The 20,460-nt window shown below is 46.3% G+C and overlaps 1 protein-coding gene and 1 long non-coding RNA gene across 2 annotated transcripts; both read right to left on the minus strand.

The window, feature by feature from the left end:
* Positions 1-8,894: 8,894 nt before the first annotated feature.
* LOC124654232 (endochitinase A-like) lies at positions 8,895-9,978 on the minus strand. The gene is made up of 2 exons (XM_047193248.1): positions 9,466-9,978; positions 8,895-9,364 (listed from the first exon to the last, which is right to left on the minus strand). The coding sequence occupies exons 1-2, from the start codon at positions 9,866-9,868 to the stop codon at positions 8,958-8,960; spliced, it is 810 nt and encodes a 269-aa protein (XP_047049204.1). The 5' UTR covers positions 9,869-9,978; the 3' UTR covers positions 8,895-8,957.
* A 6,644-nt stretch (positions 9,979-16,622) lies between these two features.
* Positions 16,623-18,022, minus strand: LOC124658023. The gene is made up of 3 exons (XR_006988975.1): positions 17,204-18,022; positions 16,960-17,042; positions 16,623-16,858 (listed from the first exon to the last, which is right to left on the minus strand). It is a non-coding gene; the product is annotated as an uncharacterized LOC124658023 (long non-coding RNA).
* Between the last annotated feature and the right edge of the window lie 2,438 nt (positions 18,023-20,460).

The raw sequence follows: 20,460 nt of genomic DNA on the forward strand, positions 1-20,460 counted from the left end.
ACGAACATAGGCACACCATTAGCCAATATAAGCGTGTGTGATGTCATCACTAAACGCAGGCGACCAAATGATAAAAAATGATCGTTCTAAGCTACAGAAATGACCCCCCCCTCCAGGAAATCATCGGCCCAACCATTTTTGATGGCCAACCCATCTCCCACCTTCGGGAACTGTCGGTTGGTTAACTTCTTTACGATGCACAATTTTAGCCGTGTGATTGCGTTCACGTACTATACTATAACAGTAATCCTACACCTACGGGATTATTCCTACGGGTTTGAAGTTACAGGATGATGTGCCAACGGGTGAGTGGGCTTAAGATCCTGAAATCATGGGAAGGAAAGAAAACTGCACCATCCCGCTCCACCACGTCATCCCATAAGAGTGATCCCGTAAAAAGATTTCGTAGGTGTAGCATTACCGATACTATAACAGTAATCCTACACCTACGGGATTATTCCTACGGGCTTGAAGTTACGGGGTGATCTCGGTGACGGGTGAGTGGCTTAAGATCCTGAAATCAAGGAAGGAAAATAAAACTGCACCTTCCCTCTCCCCCACGTCATCCCTTAAGAGTGAGCCCGTAAAAGAATTTCGTAGGTGTAGCATTACTGATACTATAAGCACACCTGCGGTGGAGGAGGCCACCACCACCGCAATGCCCGGTGCTGCTGCAACAAGTGTCCTCATGCTACGGGACTAGCCCAGGCCCCAGGAGCACCTCCCCATGCCGCCATCGGAGATGTTGCGATGCAGAACTCGTAGCTACGTTTAGGTCGTGGCCCTTTCGGCCAATCTGGGTCAAGGTCGGGCCTGCCTAACCACGCTGCCGCCACCCACTGCCATCAACGATGCCCTCCACAGAAAACACTCCAAGACCTGCTGGACACCGCCATCACGTGACACCTTCGTTGAAGAGGCCGGAGCAGGCGTCGTAGTCGCCTTTAAGATCCGTGCCGTTGAGGGCTTTGCCTGTCGACATTTCCGACAGCCGCGGGAGGAAGGGTGGAAGCGTAGGACGACTAGTGGAGGTTGGCGGTGGCGCTCCGGTGCGGCTAGGGCCGACCGCATGGGAGCAGGAGGGTTTCCTTTATTATTGTAGCTTCAAAACTACTACTCCTAAAATGTAAAAGTTGTATAGTTAAAAAATTATAATTTTAACTTGTTGGACTTGCCATGATCTTCTTCGGCATATCAAAAACTTACTAACTTTTGTTAACACGTTTGTAGCAAAATTAGCAGTCAAGATGGCACACTTTATGTCAAAGATGACGAATGGCGGTTTCCACGCACGGCCAACAATGGTGGCCGAGCTTCCAGCCGGTTCCACGTCCAAGACGTACGACGTACGGCACATGACCAAAAGGCGGCATATTGCAGGCTTGATGTATTCTCACGGTAGGAGTAGTATGTGTTTATGGTACAGGCCGCACAAAGAGCTTTTGGCTTTGCCATGGAAAACATACCTCATTTTGGCATAATATGTGGAATAATGGCATGGTCCATGAAGCCAAGATCTAACATAGCAGCCCCGTCCATGTTTAGCATCTGGCTGTGGCGGAAATTCCTTGCGAGGTGCCAATCGTATCGATGACATCCAAGACGAAATCTCGGGTCACTTTCTTGTTTGACCTGTCAAATGTATGTGCCGCCGTGTCTGAGTGCCACATCTTAAGCTCCTAGCGTTCCTGTCCATGCCACAGTAACTATTTTTGCGCATTATGTGAATTCGGAACACGCATGAAAACTGCTGAAGAGATATTCATCTGCTCCTGGCTTTAGCGGTTTAGCCCCCTTCTTTTTAGTTTTTGGAGTAGATTCGCGGTCCGTCACACCACAAGATCAAAAGAAGGGTCGACATTCTAGGCTGCTTATTTCCACCGCGAAGCTCAAAACGTAAGCAAACCTAGAAACGGCCCAAAAGGTACTTCTGAACAGATTTGTGATGGAGAAGAAAAAAAAGAAGCCCCACGCCGCCCGACGCCGGTGGCAAGGACCTCCGTGCTCGCCGCCGCCTGACGCGCGCCCGCCTCCGCCCGACGCGTGCGACGGCCGCCGCCCGACGCGCGCCAAACGCCCGCGCCCGCCGCCGCCCAACGCTCGCGCTTCTCCGCCCCGACGCTGAAGCCCGCGCCACCCGCCCGCGACCGACAGCCGCGCCCTGCACTCAACCGACGACCTCGCGCTTCTCCTCCCGATGTCATCCTCCATGCCACAGCCCGGCCATGCAATCGAACCCGTCGCGGCGCAGAGCACAGAGCCGCACCGCGCACAGGGGCGTGCGCATGTGCTGGCTTGACCATGCGCCGCCCCGCGCATCCTCGAGCTAAACAGGCCATGTCATGGCGCGGCCATGTGAAGCTGGCATAGGTCGAGATCGATTGAGACATGTTGTTCCACTTTGCCTGCCCAGTTCGTTCATTCAATCACTCTCCTAGCACTTTGCTCACTTTGGAATATACAATTTTGTGTTTATTTATTTCTATGTCATTGTCTGCTAGCAATTATTTAGATCACACATAAAATTTAGGGGTGTCACAGACATTTCATAAGTCAACACATTAAACAAGCCAAAATTTCAAAAGCTAAAAAGAAGGGTAAGAACCGGCTTCTACGAGCTTCTCTCCGCCACAGATTCTTCCAACAATTTTTCAAAAACTAGCTTCTTTAGAAGTAGAAGCTAAAAAAATGGGGGCTTGTGCTCCATTCTTGTCCATTTCAGTTTGGCTTTATAATGCGGCGAGCTATAGCCCCGCCAACCCTCAGGCAGGAGAGATATGGCTGCTATGTGTGATTATCGTCGCACGAGTATTGGAGTTTCCAACTGGAGAGTTTAGGAGTTCACAAGTAAAGCAGGCCATACATATGGCATTCGTTTAGAATTTCGGTACAAAGAACCTCTGGCAAATCTATTCTCAAGGTTCTTGTCGATCGGATTTTGTTGTTACTATATTCTATACCATAATTTCTTGAGAGATTCCGAGCTATTCGGATTATGACCGGGTCCCTATCTGAATCCAGATATATAAGACCGTGGATTCGGAACGAAAATAGAGTGGACTCGAGCCAAAAGCAAAATTAATCGGATATATTGGTTGGCAAACCATACAACTATCAAATTTGATAAAACTAGTTTAACAAAACACACATTTGATAAGGTGACTATATAAGTGAGCTAGTGTATAATGGACGAACACAACTCACTAACTCTTACATGTGTTCTATTAGAACGTTTGCGGACGAAAATCAGATTATTCGAAATAAAATCATCAAATAATACTAAATTACTTTTGATACGGATATCCGGGTGGTATTCGCATACCATATATGGTATCAAATTCATAATCGGAGAATCTTAGTCGTTCCTTCAAACCGATATGGATTATGTAAAACGGATATGGAAACAAATTTGAAGCAAAACTTATCCTATCTGTTTACAGATTACATCCCTAGCTATAATAATTCCAGTGCGGCGTTAGTTGATGAATAGTCAGGGCCGTATGCATCGACTGATAGAGCGGCTAGAGCTTTTTCATTTCGGAAAAAAAATGATGAATAGTCGGTCTAAAAGTAAACCAAGTGAACTGTATTGATGACAATCTTTACATAACAGCCTAGCACGCTACATGTGTTACCCCAGCATAAGTCCCCCCTCGCGTAGGTTCCCTGGCGGCCACCGCAGGCAGTCGTTGCGGTGCCCGACAACCAATGGTGGAGGTCTAGGAGAAGTAATTGGATCCTCTCCACACGGAGGTGAAGCTCCGTTGGGTGCACGGTGGCGACATGCGCGGCAGCGGCCGAGGAGTCCCTACGGGGTGATGGGTTGACGAGGGTTGCAGCGGCATGGACCCCTAACGAGCGGTGGCACGGAGATCGTTGGTGCCCGACCGGAAGGCAATATTTAAGATGCGCGCTGGCTAGATTTGGGCCGCGTGGGCCTGATTTGGATCACGCATGACATAACTCGTTGACCCTAGGGGTGTTGGGTTTTTGTGCTACGGCGGTGGGCACTAGGTTGCTCATTTGTGGATGTTACGCCTGCTGATTACTAGTTCGGTGGAGGTTGTATGAACTTCCTTCTTCACCGTTGGGCCGTAGATGGCTGCATGGGGCCTGCTCTTCCACATAGAAGAATAAAGGCGGTAGTCCTAGGGTTCCTCAAGCGCTAAGAGGAAGAAATGTTGGATGCATGTCCTCCTTCTTTTACCCGGAGTGTCGAATTTCGGAGGGTTCCGTCGTGGAACTCCTTTGCGGTGGTACTAATGCCACAAGATATTATTGGATCGGATGTGATTCGGTCGTACCCACACATGTTTTTTTTCTCCGACCGTTTGATTTCACGAGGTAGTGTTGCGAAGCTCTGCAATCTATTTTCATCACGAGACATGTCTTTTTGGTTCCATGGTGAATTCGGATACAGAGAATGGCATGAAGGATGAGATCTGTGGACTAGTGCTGGTGGTTCGAGGCTTTGCAATGATGGTGAACTTGCTTGGTGAATCGGCCTTCGTGGCAGCGGCATGCGAGTGGGGCGTAAGCACATGAAAATTTCAAAGTCCTACATTTTTGGGTGAAAATCCAAGGTACAATCTTAGTTGATTGTGCTTGGTAATGGCCTCGTTAAAAGCATTATTTTGAGAGTGGGAACTTTCTTTGAGGTTGAAAACCTAAGAACTATGATCGGGCAATGACGACATTTTTTGCACCATTTCCTTCTAGGAGGCGTCACTTTTGTAGAACTTGGACTTCAGATGTTATGTTGGTAGATTTTGTGCTGCTGCAGCAAGGACTAGAACAACATAGCGGAACTTTTGCTTTTTTAGCTTCTTCTTATTTCAATTGTGTGTATCTGTACTACCATTATGGTATTGAGTTGTTGCGGAGGCTAGATTTAGTTGATATCTTTATAATATTAATATACTCACTTGATCAAAAAAGGCTAGGTATAGCTACAAGTGGACCTTCGCCGAACTATAAATTACCGTCTATTAGCTGTAGTACAATAATTCAAGCACAATGTAGCGCACCGAGCAGAAAATATTATCTTCACATCACATAATAACCGGTAGAATGAGGCTTACTGAGAGCTAGTGTAATGGTGAGGGCTGAAAAAGTAAATACTCCCTTAGTACTAAAATAAGCGTCTCAAGTTATTCTAGATATTAATGCATCTATAACTAAAATATGCCTAGATACATCTTCATTTAGATAAAGGTAAGACCTTTATTTTAGAATGAATTTAGTACAACTGAGACATAGGTCTAACCAAAAAAAGTAGGATGAGTTAGAGCATCTTCAGCCGTTGGAGCTCCCCAGGCCGAAAGCCGGCGCTATTTAGCGCTGGATGGATCTAACTTTTTGGTCTGGGGAGGCCCATTTTCCCAGCGGCGAGTCGAGGATGGATGAGAAGTTTTTACAAATAACAGCGAATTTAGACAAAACAAGGCAAAATTCGTTCAAACATAAGCGAAATTTAAAGATATTTATCATATAAAGGCGAGTTCTATATAGGCCGAATTCGTACATATATTTGAATTCGGCCAAATAGAAACATAAACTAAAATTGAAAAAAAAACGTGCCGAACCGCTGACGGCGGCATCCCCAAGACGGGGGAGTTACTGGCCTCGATGTGCGCGAGCACACTGGCGAGCATGCGGCCCGGCGCACCCCACCAGCGGCGGCGGCCGGCGGCGTTATTACGCGCTGGAGGAGGGGGAGGACCGTCGTACGCTGCGAGTTCCCGTTCGTGCCGGAGACGGAAGAACTCGTTCCATGCGTCGTAGTTGTCGGGGAGGTACCGCTCCTCCGCGCGCTCCTCCTAGCTGAGGGTGACCCGCACAGCATCGAGCTCGTCGCCTCCCACCAAAAAATTCCTCGGCATCGAGCTCGTCGCCTCCCACCGGAAGCGGCGGGATCGGGACGCCCCCCGCGCTCTGGCGCCATCCTCGAGGCACGCGGAAGTCTGGCGGCGCCGTGTAGCCCGCCATGTGCAGAAGTCCCGCCACCCAATATTGTAGGGAACGCCGGCCAAAGCCGTTGTTCGCCGTGCCTTCGCCGTGGACCACCATAGCTCGCTGGAGGCGGATTGGCGAGAGAAGACAGGGCTGGGGAGGAGGGAGACGGTGGTGCTGAATGCGGCCAGACGCCGTAGGTTCCGTGATAAATAGAGGGAGCCGCGCATGAATCCGAGGTGATGGTATTAACTCGCCGCGTGTCAGCTACGCGTCCGGCGAAGACTGACCGGCAGTAGGCTTTTGAAGCGCGCGGAAGACGATTGGTCTTTGTCGCTGACAAGTTGGGGCCACCATTCGCGCGGGAAGTTTTCTCCACGTTTCCCGCGCTTTCATTTCGTCCGGACTTCCCGAGCGCTCCCGGGGGGGGGGGTGACCTGGGCTCGCCGGACGGATGAAAGCCCAAATCCGGGCGAAAACGAGGTTCCGGGGGCGCGACTGGGCCATTTTCGTCCATCCGGATGAAGAAAAGGGGTCCTGTGGGCCTTCCCGGGGAGACGGCTGGAGATGCTTTTAGTGTAGCGGTGAAGACCGAAGAAACCTTCAGCACCACGTAGGAATTGTTTGCAATTATATATATATATTCACATGTATGGAAATTAGTGGAATTACTCCCTCAATTCAAACGGAAGGCTCAAAATGAGTTTGGCATTAAATTAATGAAGGGAATAACTGGGTAGAATTTCAACATCACAACCACACAACAAGCAACAAAAAGAAGGAAAAAACCGAAGAGATCAACTAGAGATACAAACACAACTCAGAAAAGCTAAAGACAAAGTGAAAGAGAGCAAGTAGAGTAGAGCTAAGCTGTGAATTACTAGAACTCTACAAGAAGCATGAGTCTTCAACTAAACATTGGCAACTCGATTTGAACCTTCAAGCTTAGAGACGCCAAACTGAGGAAATGTAATTGATCAAACAAGCACCTCTCCACATTGTGGCACGAAGAGAAGACGAAATTCCGGTTTCAAAGTGGGAGGGGGGTCATGATAACGCCTCTAGGCAGGGAAAGGACGTCCCTATGTGTCATCGTTATCGGGCCATGACAGACTGGTGCACAACTTCACGGAAGCTCTCATAGACACACCTATAAACACATATCTAGTTTCCCTGCCAACCAAGTTGTCAATCGGGTGGTGAAAGCGCCGGTAACCGCCCTCCCCTCCCACCCACCCCGTGGCAGGGCACTAAGTTGGACTATTGCCCCTAGGCTCAGGTGTGGTCAGGCAAATTGGAAAGAAAACCATTTAAAAACAAGCTCATCCAACCTTGAGCAAGGCATCGATGAATAGGGATTTCAAAGAGGAAGACGAAGATGATGCAAGTCATAAGGGAAACACAATTTCCTAGGAGAAGGAAACCAGTAACCAGATGGACATCATGGCCATGCCTCCAAGGATGTGGACGACATCTCTAGACATTGTCATCTCCAGCATTGGCCGAAGCCTTGCGATGCTTTAGCAAAAACACCAGCTAACACGTCAATGTCCTAGCCTGCCAAAACTCAAAGAAGGAGTCGATCGAATCCTGCTGCCAATGCCTCCATGGTGCGCTGAGAGCCGGTCGTCATTGGCCAAGATGGGATCAAGCCGGCAACCCCAACAATCATCCAATTCGGTCGGAGGGGAGCAAAGCACACCGGTGGAGAAGGACCAGGCCGTCAACAATGCCAACCACCAACCTCCCCTACCAGGCACAACCCCATGGCAAGCACTAGATCAAAGCCTCATGCCTTATATGGTACCGCACATCCAGCTCCGCCTCAAGAACGACTCAAGAGGGAAGAAATGTGACCGTTGCCACCAAACACCGAGAAAACTCCACGCCACCTTCGAGTAGAGCCTCCAAACAATCGCCAGGAAATCCAAGCACCCGACCACCGACTCCACCACGAGCCCGCACGCGCATGACACCCCTAGCCAGTGGGGAGACTAACGAAGAGAGGCAACCGGGATTGACAAAGGGTTAACCTTGTCAATGCTCATGATGAAGGGTTTGGGTTTCTAGGAAGGAGGACACTCGTCAGCCAAACTAGCGAGCCGACGTATATTATGATCAAGGACAAATCGCCGAGATTGTATTATGTCAAACTAGGATTACAAGGTGTCTCGTCTGTTTGAATCGGTCCCCTCTCGGTAGCTCCTTCCTGCCCTTATATAGCGGGCTAGGTCTCAGAGTCCATTCGAGGTTGAGTTACATTACAAGTCGGTTCACCAGATATGGACTTAACTTTCCTAACATGATATCTTCGGCTTCATCTGGATTTCTCCGTGGGCTTTCTTCCATTCCTTCCTGGGATTTATACCAGGGATGGCAATGTTCAGGACCCGATATGGCATACCCATGTCAGGGATTGAATGGCATCGGATGTGGAGGCGTGAGACGACCTCGACAAAGGAAAAATAAAACAGAAAATGATTTACAGATGTACCCCCTCCTATTCATTGTCTTGATCGAAAGGTGTGAACATATCTATATGTTTTTAGAAACAAATAGTCAGCGACCGCACACGATGCCTCCCTCCCCATGTTCTTCTCCGCGCCATCAGATGAGGCTGCTGAGCAAAGCGGATGCCGGGAAAGGTTGTGGTGGAGCACTTCTCTCTAGGGGTGGTGGCCCCCTTCCTCTGGACGAAAAAAAAGTTTGGGGAGCCCGACTGGTCGAAAAATGCCTCCGGCTCCCCAAAAGCCGTTTGTGGGCTGGCGGTGCATGGTTGGCCCATGGAGGTTCTGTTCGGGAGGATAGAAGGTGGATTCAATCGGCGTGGGACAAACCGGCGTTTTGACTTGGATGAAAATTATGGACAATAAAAAGAAGTGAAATAAAAAATCTTATTTTCTTTATTATTAGGTATAGATATAGATATAGAGATAGATATGATGACCATATTAGACACATGAAATAAGTTACTCCTCACTAGCCATGCACACGCACGTCGGTGTTTAGCAAGTGAGGCTACCCCCGGAGTCGACGCCCAACTGGCGGCAGTAGTCCTGGTAGTAGCCCACCCGCGCGTTCATCTGCGCGGTGTTCTTGCCGTCGCACTCCACGGCGCCGTTGATGGCCCTGGTGGTGGCGCCGAAGCCCTGCGGCAGCACCCCGTGCACGTTGGTCATCCAGTACCACAACGCCGTCTTGAACGCCAGCACGGGGTCCTGCGCCACCGTCTGCGGGCTCCCCAGCCCGTCGAAGCCGATGCTCTGCCCCGCCGCCCCGTAGTTGTAGTTCCATGTCAGCTGCAGCGGCCCGCGCCCGTAGTACTTCACTCCCGAGGAGCACGGCCACTGCGGGTATCCGGTGTCGCAGTAGTTCTGGCTCGCCCCGTTTATCTCCTCGATGTAGCAGAAGTCTGTACATATATAGCAACATCTACCAAGTTATAACTTATAAGCATGCAAGTATGCAACAATGTGTCTCAGTTTGTTAACTATTTGGATGAGAGATCTCTACGTCCGGTCTCGTGCGTGACGTGGGCGAAGAAGGCGGCGATCTCGCGCTTGGCGGCGTCGGAGCTTCCCGACGCGAAGCCGGAGTAGGAACCAACGGCGTTGAGGAACGCCTGGCGTGTGTAGAAGCTCTGACCTGCGCAGCCGCCGCCTGACTGGGACTTGATTCCGTTGAAGAAGGCATCGGTGACGATGCTGCCCACACCTCCGCCGCCGCTGGTGCACGGGCCGGACTGGCACCCGTCGCCGCAGTACGAGGAATTGGTGCCGCAGTAACCGTATTGGCTGCAGCAGAAGCCCGCCTGGCAGCCGCAGTTCTGCGCGGCCGCCGGACCAGCAGCGGAGAGGAGTGCTGCTGCTAGCCCAAGAGCCATGAACGTGAACACCGCCATCGGCGAGGTCGCCATGCCGTCACTAGCTAGTTTGTGTTGCAGGCTTGAAGCTTGCTACGATGGTGGTGATGTGATTGAAATGGCATGGCAGTGGCGCCGTTTATATGGAGTAGCTAAAGGGCGTACGTGGACATTGGATTGGAAGAAAAAGTCGTATCTGTACTGCTGCATGTTTTATTTTCTTCCAATCCGTTCAGTTCAACCTTCAACGCTTTAGTCGCGCACAAGCAAGTGGAATTCCAACGGAATCGGAGCGTTCTGGATACCAAAAGTCGCCATCACACACCGGGTATACGAATACGACTGATCTATTCTATCCACAGACCCAGCATACATGTACCAATTCTATTGGATGAGTACATTGTAAGGTCAACATCACTGGAAACCCTGGAAAGGGAGACTCAGTCGTTAACTTGTGTGGAAGAGCTTTTAAATTCTGAGCACAAATATCTCGATCCCACGGATCATTTTCATTATCCAGAGATAACGAAAACATATACAGGATTTCAACTTTTAGTCAAAAGAACCAAAAGGACGAGGCGCCGCCTCCTAATGCTAGTGGGATCTAGGAGTCTACAGATATATACATCGCGTGATCTAACCAGCCACAACTGAACAGAAGCAAGTAGAAAGCACATCAACACGCCAGGAAGGTAGAAGTATCAAGTTATCCATCCAGATCCTCAGAATCTTCCGAATCCATGTCCACCTCCATTGTACCATCACTCGCTAAGTTAGCTGTTAGACGACGTAGCCCACCCTCACTTGGATTATCTCCACTTCTTGCACCGGCACCAAGGGCCAGATTGAGCAGAGCATCAGCTCCTTGCCGAAGAATAGCAGCATCTGCATGGGAGTGAATTTCATAAAAGCAACCGAATGGCAGATTAGCTCAACATGGTTTTTAAGAAAAAAATCTCAAAACAAGCTTTGTTACGACTTTTCCAAATGGCCCAGCAAATCGCAGCTACACCAACAATTTAAATATTACGTCTAACTCGGGAGAATTGTGGCAACCACTAGAAACATTGAGCAAAAGATCCAGGGCGTGTTCGTGCCCCAATTGCTAGTCCCATCACGCTCCAAACATATTTAGTTGTAGGGCATGTAAATAAGAGGTGTATGATCGATTCAAAGTCATTGCGGAATTGACAAAGAGGGTCTCCAGTTTCGATTCAACTTGTTATCTTTTCTAGCTATAGCAGTGTCAAATTAACCACAACCATACTTTGATTTTAAGGGGGGTTTTGCTCTTCCACGGGTGTCTGAAAGATCTGTCCACTCCATTAATGCAGAGTTGTTTATACAGGCTCCTGACAGTAAAATTTCCAGCTTTTGTCCATTTCCATTTTGGTCTGTCCATACAGTCATTTAGCACACCCTGATTGAGAATATCAACAAGGCCACACCATTGCTCTTGCAGATCAACAGACAACCATCTTTCGAAAGAAAGTCTCCAACCTAGATTTTTTGCAGTAGCCACAATAATGAGTTATTCATTGCATATGTTGTACAGATCAGTGAATTTGTCTTTCAAAGGGGAGTGCCCACACCAAGCATCTCCCCATAAGCTAGTTTTGCAACCATTTCCATCTGACATTCTCCTGCCACACAAGTAAATATCTCTAATATGCAACATGTCATACCATAGAGGAGAATCACCATTTCTATGCTTGGCAAAGTAAATACTAGAATCCCCATATATTTTGTTCTCATGAAATCTTTCCAAGGTCCTTCTTCATTCTCCAACTTCAACCACCATTTACACGTGAGACTGATATTAAATTTAGTCAGATCTTTTACCCCCAAACCACCTTTACTCTTAGGTTTGAAAATCCACTTCCATTTGACAAAGTGGTACTTTCTTTTGTTGTGGCCTGATAGGACTAAACATTATGACATCGCGGCATAAAGATTTATTTCCCCTTTATCATGCATTTTGAATTTTTTGGATGGAGGTAGTACTATTATTGATTGTAGTAATTCTAAAGCCGTCATGGTTAGGAAAAAGCAGAAGCCCCAAACACCTCCGGGGGTGTTTGTTTGGGCTGTGGTTGGCTAGCTGTGCAGGAGAAGCTGTTGTGTAGAGAAAGCTACTGTGCAGATAAAGTTGTTGTTCTAAGTTTCATCGTTTGGCGACTTGGCTGGCTGTGTAGTTGTATGAAGAGGAATTGTGTGAAATAGCCTCAGAGTCATGAGAATGTGTATTTTTGCTGATTTACATGTTAAATGACATGTAGATCACTAAAATTCAAAAAATTGGTGGAAAATCCTCACTTTAAAGTACATGTTAATCTTCAACAATACATAATAATAATACAAGTTTTACTATGATTGGTGAATTTAGGAACCGTCCAACTAAGCTAATCGGATGGTAGGAAAATAGCAAGTACTGGAAAGTACTTAAAAGAAAGTACACGAAAGTATTATAAAGTACCGTTTTATTTTATTTATTAAAGGGTAGATATGTCATTCTGTCATTCTGAATCAAATGGCCCCATCAATCCAGTTGGTTCTGAATTTCTGATCTCCGCCTTCATCTCCGTCTTCCCCGCCTCCGGCCGATCACCGCCCTGGACCATGGCGTCACCTCCCCGTCTCCGCCGGCCTCTCCGACGACCTCATGTATCCAGGGTGAGTCGGTCATGCTGGACCCTTTCCCTCATGTCCACGGGCTATATGGAGCTCTGCCGTTGTGCACCGCCGTTCTGGACCTCATGTATCCAGGGTGAGTCGGAATCTCGGATTGCAAGTACCTCGGGTGCCTATGGAAATAATGTGCCAGTTCAAGATCTGTTCATGTAAGATTTGACTGCTACCATCCATACAAATATATGCACAACCTTATTAGTAGCAGCAAGGGTAATGTGTATTTTGTTTTTCTCTACTCCATCAATCAAGAAGATTAATATTTTGTAGTTTCTCATCAATTTACTGTAGCATATGCCGAAAGTTCTAGTTACAGAAACTAACGACGCAGTAGCACTCACTTATTAGGATTTGCCCTTCGATGTTTCAGGTTGGGATACCGGTAGGCCTTGGGCAGTATACAGTATACTGAAGTCATGAAGTCATGAGGGAAGCTCGGAAAAGATTGAAGCTTCGGAACATGAGGTTTTTCGACTCGGTGGGGTTGCTGTCCCAAGATAATTCCAAGATGGCCATCCTGCATCTTAATACACCTAGGCTCAGGTCCAGCTAGGACTTATGCTGGCTCAGTCCTATTTGAATTATGGTAAAAAATTGTAAATCATGGCGGTTTTACAATTTTTTTAGATAAAGCAGTCTATGAGCATTCTGAAGCTAGATAGATTGAAAAGCTGGCTTAATATGGAGAATTGTACTGTATATAGTTTGCTCATTGCTTATCTTCCGTGAAATGTTCTGTTTAGTTCCTCCATTAGGAGTCAATCGCAAGTGAGCTCATAATAGAGTATTAGTAGTAAAACCAAGTACTATAGAAGATTCGGCAATGGTTCTATTAGACAGACGAGTGAAGTTGATGTGCCAGGAAAATAAAACACAAAGATTACGATCATATCGTCTTTTATTATCTCTTTGCAAAGACACAGGACAGGTTACTGTGAACCCAGCGAGCTGGTTAACAAAACCCACCACCGGCAGTATTACATATGACACCATATCAGTGTTTTACATTTTATTGATGACTACACCAGACGATTGCGCCTTTGGTTCAAACTACACCCTCCTTGGCTCGATTGAGAACAACTTGGAGCATCTTTGCGGCTGTTCTTCTCTCTTGTCCAATCTACACGCTCGTGTTTGCGGATGTTCTTTATCTTTTCCTGGTAGAGGTATGGCTATGAGATTCAGGTTCATCAGCAGGATGAACTGGCACATCGTCAGCCTGACCAAGAACAGCTTTATGCATTACTTCACAGATATAAGATCCTTGGAGGCACATAAACAAGAGCACATAAGGTAACAGTGAGTTAAGCTTGGGAAAAGACTAGTAGTGGTAGTATACTGGAGTTTGCAGGAGCTCCTTCGAAATATTAGATAGGGCGGACAATAGATCAGTTTATAGCATACATGCTGTAAAATTCAAGCCTGGTTCGTCTTTCAACCAGGAAAGTTTTACCTCAGCTATGCACAAGCCACAAGAAACATATACAACTAAAGGAAAAAGGAGATAAGCTACAACACCCGAAAAAAGAAAGTTCGCCATCGGCACAAGATAGCCATAACTATAATAATCAGAAAATACACAAAACAATTGGGCCAGAGAAATAAGAAAATCATGCAAATACACAAACACCAGGATTAGTACAGTTACACTATGAACCCTTTTACTGGTGGATTGGTTGTAAGCAGTAACAAGGTAGCATGCCAGGAACTGTTATAAAATCTAGTTCTTGTACTCACCAGGCGCAGGTGCAGATAAGGCATCGCCCATCTCACCACCGTCTTCACCATCAGCATTATCTGATTAAAGGACTTCACCATATAGAGCAATCTCTTTCTCTCCTGACAGACTTAATAATATATTTGAAACTGATGCTAAGACACTAGTGCTGTCCCTAGCATTCTTGTTTGATCAAATCACCGTTCAGTATAACAGCGAGAGCTGACCCCTAATGACTTCCTACACATGTTTTCTCATACCATAACGCAGGAACTCTAACATAATTCAGTTTTGAAGTATGCATTACGAATTCCACAACTGTAGGTATCTTTTCTCCACCATACCCAGCACAACAAATAGCTGTTGTCACTTTTTCATGCTCCACAAGCGATGCCTGTCAGGTATTAGTCACTAAGAAGTAACATTAAACTTCAAAGGTTCGACACATATTCCGTCCTAAGTTTTACAGTGTACACAAAGCCCTCGACATGGGTGTCCAGGCAATGCCAGAATAGCTTGATTATGCCTTTCATTTATCTCTAGAAATGAATGACAACAGAAAATCATTCTATACTCCAACAGAAAGTAAAAAAAAAAAAACCTAAGACAGAGCTCGTGTAAATTATAAATACATGTAAGCTCTTTAAAAGTGTAAATTGCAGCCAAACCATAGCAAAACTTTATAGTTAAATAATCAGGCCCTTTAAAAGTGTATATCACAAATGTACAACCAAAACTCCACAAGTACAGGAAAATTGTATAATTCAGCCAAGTCCTTGAGAAGTGGAACTCAATCCAATAAAAATTACACTCAGAAGTATTTGTTATTGTACATAGATCATATCTTCTTAAAAAATGAACATACTAGCTAGATGTATGATGCAAGGATATGCAACACTAATGCAGAAAGACATGAAACATGTTAGAAAATAAATGCCTTGAATATGAAGAGCTCCCTATGATGACAAGATGTATAAAACATAAATATTCAACCATAGGCTGATAAAACAGTTCTGTCACCAAAAGTTTTAGTGATGATCTGTTGTTTATAGCAGTACTGCATTAGCATGCAGTACTGTGATTTGATTACGAACTGGGACTAACAAGTGATATTTGCAATTGCACATTTAGTTGGCTCAAATTTTATAAGATCATAGTACCGTTACTGCTGCATGATTTGGCTCCGACCAAAGAGAAAAAAGGTGTACGAATTTGCGGATTGCAACCCAGCAGAAAAACAAGTTCGGGCTGCTCACCTGGGGCCGGTAGATCGACCTCTCGCCGGAAGGAGGCGGCGGGGCAGTGGGCAGAGACGGCGGACTGCATCATGCTCTCCAGGCTCCAGCGGCTAGGGCAGGCGGGCAGAGGCGCAGGGAAGTCCCCAAAAAGCAGCGGCCCCGGCGAGGCCCGTACTTTGGCGCGATCAGTGCATCCTGCATCGCTGTTGGCCGAGATCCCCATCGTGCAACGCCAGCCTCCGCTTGACTGGATCGTGCTCTCTAGCGGAGAGGTTGTGCGGGGTGAGAAGTTACAGTAACTAGATGATACCCCGCGCATTGCTGCGGAACTTATATCTTCTACATTTTATAGAAAAACTTGAATCGAAAACATACATCTTCTGAAAGGAAGAAACAAAGATTAGATCAGAAATTATCTGAAGCGGTATTGATATACATATGAAATGTTAAATGAATATATAAATAGATGGTAGTGAAGCTGGCTTGTAAGAGCATTAAGAAAATTGTAATACATAAAAGGTAGTCTGCTAGTTTAGACCACCTTCAGAAAGGGCAAATAAATTCCTTTGCACTGAAATGTTGAATTGTTGAGTTAACCATGCTGAATTGGTGAACAAAATAGTGTCTAACCTAAGTGAAAATTGCTTATCAATCATGTGCTCTTGAGGCAAAAGAAATCGAATCACAAACAAAAGATCTGAAGAGTTCACACATGGAAATGTTGTAATATATACTATGTTCAAGTGTAAATTGTAATTACACATCCTTTGGGGTTCGACAGACAAATTGGAGCACTCATATTTATATTTAGCTAGCACTCCTTTTTCTTCTGCATCTCACGTATGAATACATACTAAAAAGAGACATTATTTCTTTTTGTTGGGATGTGTACTGTACTGGAAGTACACCACATTATTACGTACCGAATGAAAAACATTACGAGAGGCAAAACACACCTGAAAGTAAGAATCAAACACTCAGAGAAAGACATGAGCAGCCACCTGATAGGGTTCAAACAGGATCATCAACAATATAATGCTAAGCTATTTACCTCTTAAAGTTGCAAAGGACGTGTGATGCAAGGGATTATAAATGTAGGTTGCATCTTGCCAAATAAATCTGCCAGGGAAGATACTTCTATCTTTTTTGTTCTACACAAAACAATATTAGAAATCAGAATCAGAAAACATAGAACTTCGCATGTATTTTAAATGCAGTTAGATAATATAAGATTATGATAACATCATGGGTCAGGTTTACAATATCTGAAAAGCAATAACCTGTGGTACGTACATGGTAACCTGTGTTGATATATCCAACATCTAATTTTCCCAGCAGTATACCTCAAATAAGGAAATACTAAAAAAAATCGGTATTGGATTTCCTCTAAAAAAAGACTCCCTGCCATAAGAAATGACGTTTTCAAAATTCACCTGCGGGCAATAAGTAGACACGGAAAAACAGGTTGTGTAAAATAGCAAGATAGTTGATCATCAAATTACCAGCTGAAGTCTCTATGGTGTGAAGTACGTATACCATGCATTAATCAGTCAGATTACATTGTATATAAACCAGTTTGCAGCACCTGAGATATTAAGAGGCATAATTAGGATTATAGATTGCAAAGAGAAAATGTAAAAAAAAATCTGAAAGTAAGTTATCATGATACTGCCTGAATTCTGAATTGTTGGCTAGAAAATAACAGGGAACAATTCTGCACAGAAAAAAAAAGATTTCTCTGCCTACCAAACTTCACGCAATGATATCCACAAAGCTGATTAGTCCTTTGGCCTAAAAACATTCACTATTTTGACAATTGAAAGCTGAGACCATATTGTTGACATCTGGGCCACAAAACAAATACTTCAGAGTAGATTATACTGTATGATGGTAACCCTGATCCCCGAAGGGCCACAAGGGTCTTGTACATAATTGTTTGGCAGGATGACGAAAAATAAACAGAGAAAAGGCATACCACAAAGGAGCGATCAAGATCTCTCCCGTTAATAGATGTAGAATCTAACCTGCAGAATCCAGTCGAAACCCAATCAAATCGGAGGGGCTTGAGAAAGCAGCACATACAATCCAATCAAATCGTGTGTGGCAAAACATCAAGCAGCTTTCGAGCCAGGCCAGAGCGTAACCTGGAAGATTAAGAAACACATGTTGAGGAATTCACAAAAGAAAGAGAGGCTAAAAACGTGAGCTACCATGGTGGAGACCAGTGCCATAGATGGAGTAGGAGGGTGCGGTCGATGTCAATGGCAGCACGGGGGTGGTTTTTAACATGGAGACGGCGATGGCTCAGTTGGACCGAACAGTTTCTACTCGATAAATGTAGAGATACATCGAACAGTCTCCATAAATGTCAGAAAACCATGCGGTAGATGAGAGCACCATCGCGTGCCTTTAAGACGGCGGCGGCAGAACAAATTGTCCGAGCAGTTTCTCCCGCCTTCAAGGCCGGCTTTATTGTGTTCAATGCAGAGGGCGGAGATTGGCAGAGCATACCCGTTGCCGTTGTGCCGCTGTTCGAAGACGAACGGAGCGGAGTCGTGGTGGGGAGAGATGTATGTGGCGGCCGGGATCCGGGGCGACCACGGCCCGTTCCCGTTGCGAGCGGTGGGGATGTTGGAAGGCGAACCGAGCGAAGTCGTGGTGGAGGAGAGATCTATGGGGCGACCGGGATCCCATCGCGACCACGAGGAAGACGAAGACCGTCGTGCAGGCTTATTTTTTTCGCAAGCGAACATCGGTCCCTGTTGATGGGCTGCCTTCGGTCGGCCCATCTGGTGGACGCAGGTGGTTCTCGCGAGGAAGGACTCGTGGTTCCGGTCGTGCGGTGGGTCTGCCGAGGAAGCTGCTCGGTTCGGCTCGTCAGTCCTGCCGTGTCGGTCTCGATTGCAAAAACTGTTGGGTACGCGTCGAAACAATGATATGTAGTGCAATTTTTTGATGAGGTGACGTGGCTCGCTGTGAGACCAGCAAAATGGGACCATCTATTAAGAAAGAGAAGATATCCCTAGGCCCTGGTTTTATGAATTGCTAATTAATTGCGTGAGATCAACGGCTGAAATAAATCGAAGCGGTAATACTGGGTAGTACTAGGAAGTACTTGCCAACCACTGTAAAAGGGCTCAACATTTATACGAAGAAAATAATTTCCCACTTTTATGAAGAGAAAATTATCGAAAACTCTAAAAAAAGGCCGATCTTCGCGAAGGTTCAAAAGTCTCTCCGCATACGACACGTGGCGCGTTGTGGTGCCAGAATTTTGGTGGGAAGTGGCCTCCCTGCTCGCCAAGTGTCGCAAGGAGAAGCAAAGTGGGATAGGAGAGGAGAGAGAAGGACAGGGGATGGTCCAGTTTTCCCTTTATTTTTGTAGATTCGTTTCTTTTAAATGAAATATCTTGCGAACCGTAAGTCCAAATTACGAACCGTTTTCACTTTTGAGATCCTCGCGTCGAGATCTTCAAAACTAGATCCCATGTTGATAGATTTTGAGATACTTTTTTTTCGTACTTCCAATACTAGTGTGATTGTACTCGTGGTGTGTACCTAACTGTACTCGTGCTTCAACTGATAAGTAGTTATGTTTTACGGTATTTGATGCAGTTTTTCCCTTTACTCAGTAACTGTACTTACTCGTGTGCGCTACTGTACCTGTGCGTTTGTACTAGTACTTCCTCGTGTGCGCGACTGTACATGTACTTGCTCGTCTACGCGGTTGTACCTGCTCGTGTGCGCGGCTGTACCTGCTCGTGTGCGTGACTGTACTTGTACTCGCCCGTGTGTTCAGCTGTACTCGTGTGTTATACGCCACTGTACTCGCTTGTCTGCTCGACTGTACTCGCCCGTGTACACGACTGTACTCGCTAGTCTGCGCCACTGTACTCGCTCGTGTGCGCCACTGTACTCGCTCGTCTGTGCGAGTGTACTCGCTCGTGTGCGTAACTGTACCTATGTTTTGATATAAAGAAAAACGAGGACATACACTTGTACGTAGCTTTGTAGTTGATTTTGCCAGAGTTAGCTAGCTATGCAGTACATACTCGCGCGGGATGGGATGCTAGCTAGCTACGCTACATACTCGCGCGCGGGACGCGATAAGCTAGCGCGGAGCGCGTATACACGCGCGCGGCAGCACGTACTCGTGCGAGACTGGAGCATCGCGTACTCGCGTACTCGCGCAGGCGGCGGAGCGCGTGCTTGCGCGGGACGGGACTCGGGCGGGATCTCGTGTACGGACACGCGTCAGCTTCTGGTACGTTTTACGGGACGCGTTTTTCCCTTCGCGGTCTTTTTACATTGGTACCCGAAAATTATTCTTGGAGAGATTGCACTTTAGGTTCAGTACGGCACTGCCGGGCTTCAATTCCTAGTTGCAGCCCGTGGATTCTAGGCAATGGGATTTCTGCAGATGGTGGCCGGGGTGGCCCATCATCTGTAACAAAACCAGTAGCTTTTTGGCTTGCTTTTTTTTTTGATTTGTTGTCTAGTCTATGGATGTTTTTCTGCTTTGTTAGTGTTAGTTGTTGTTGTGAAGTGTATATGTGGATTGTCTAGCCCTTTCCATCAGTTCGGACTTTTGGTTCAAGTGGCTAGTGCATGAAGCTTAACATGGTATCGTAGCCATGGTCTCAAGTTCAAATCCTTGCTTTCACATGGTTTTCGCAATTAAGCCTAAAAATTGCTGTTGCCCCCCTCTATAGCCACCGTTGTTTCGGTGTTCTCTTCTTCTTTCACGTGTTGACTTTCTCTTCTCCCGTCACACGCGAGTGGGGGTGTTGTGAAGTGTATATGTGGATTGTCTAGCCCTTTCCATCAGTTCGGACTTTTGGTTCAAGTGGCTAGTGCATGAAGCTTAACAGTTGTCAGTAGAATTAGGGATGTAAATGGTACGGATAATTTCCAGTACATATTCTCATCTGCATCCATATTTAGGATATGGTATGCATTTTTAGATATTCGTGTGTGGAAAATTTTCAAGCACATAAGTAACG

This window comes from Lolium rigidum, chromosome 5, assembly GCF_022539505.1.
Source record: "Lolium rigidum isolate FL_2022 chromosome 5, APGP_CSIRO_Lrig_0.1, whole genome shotgun sequence".
NCBI classification, from domain to species: domain Eukaryota; kingdom Viridiplantae; phylum Streptophyta; class Magnoliopsida; order Poales; family Poaceae; genus Lolium; species Lolium rigidum.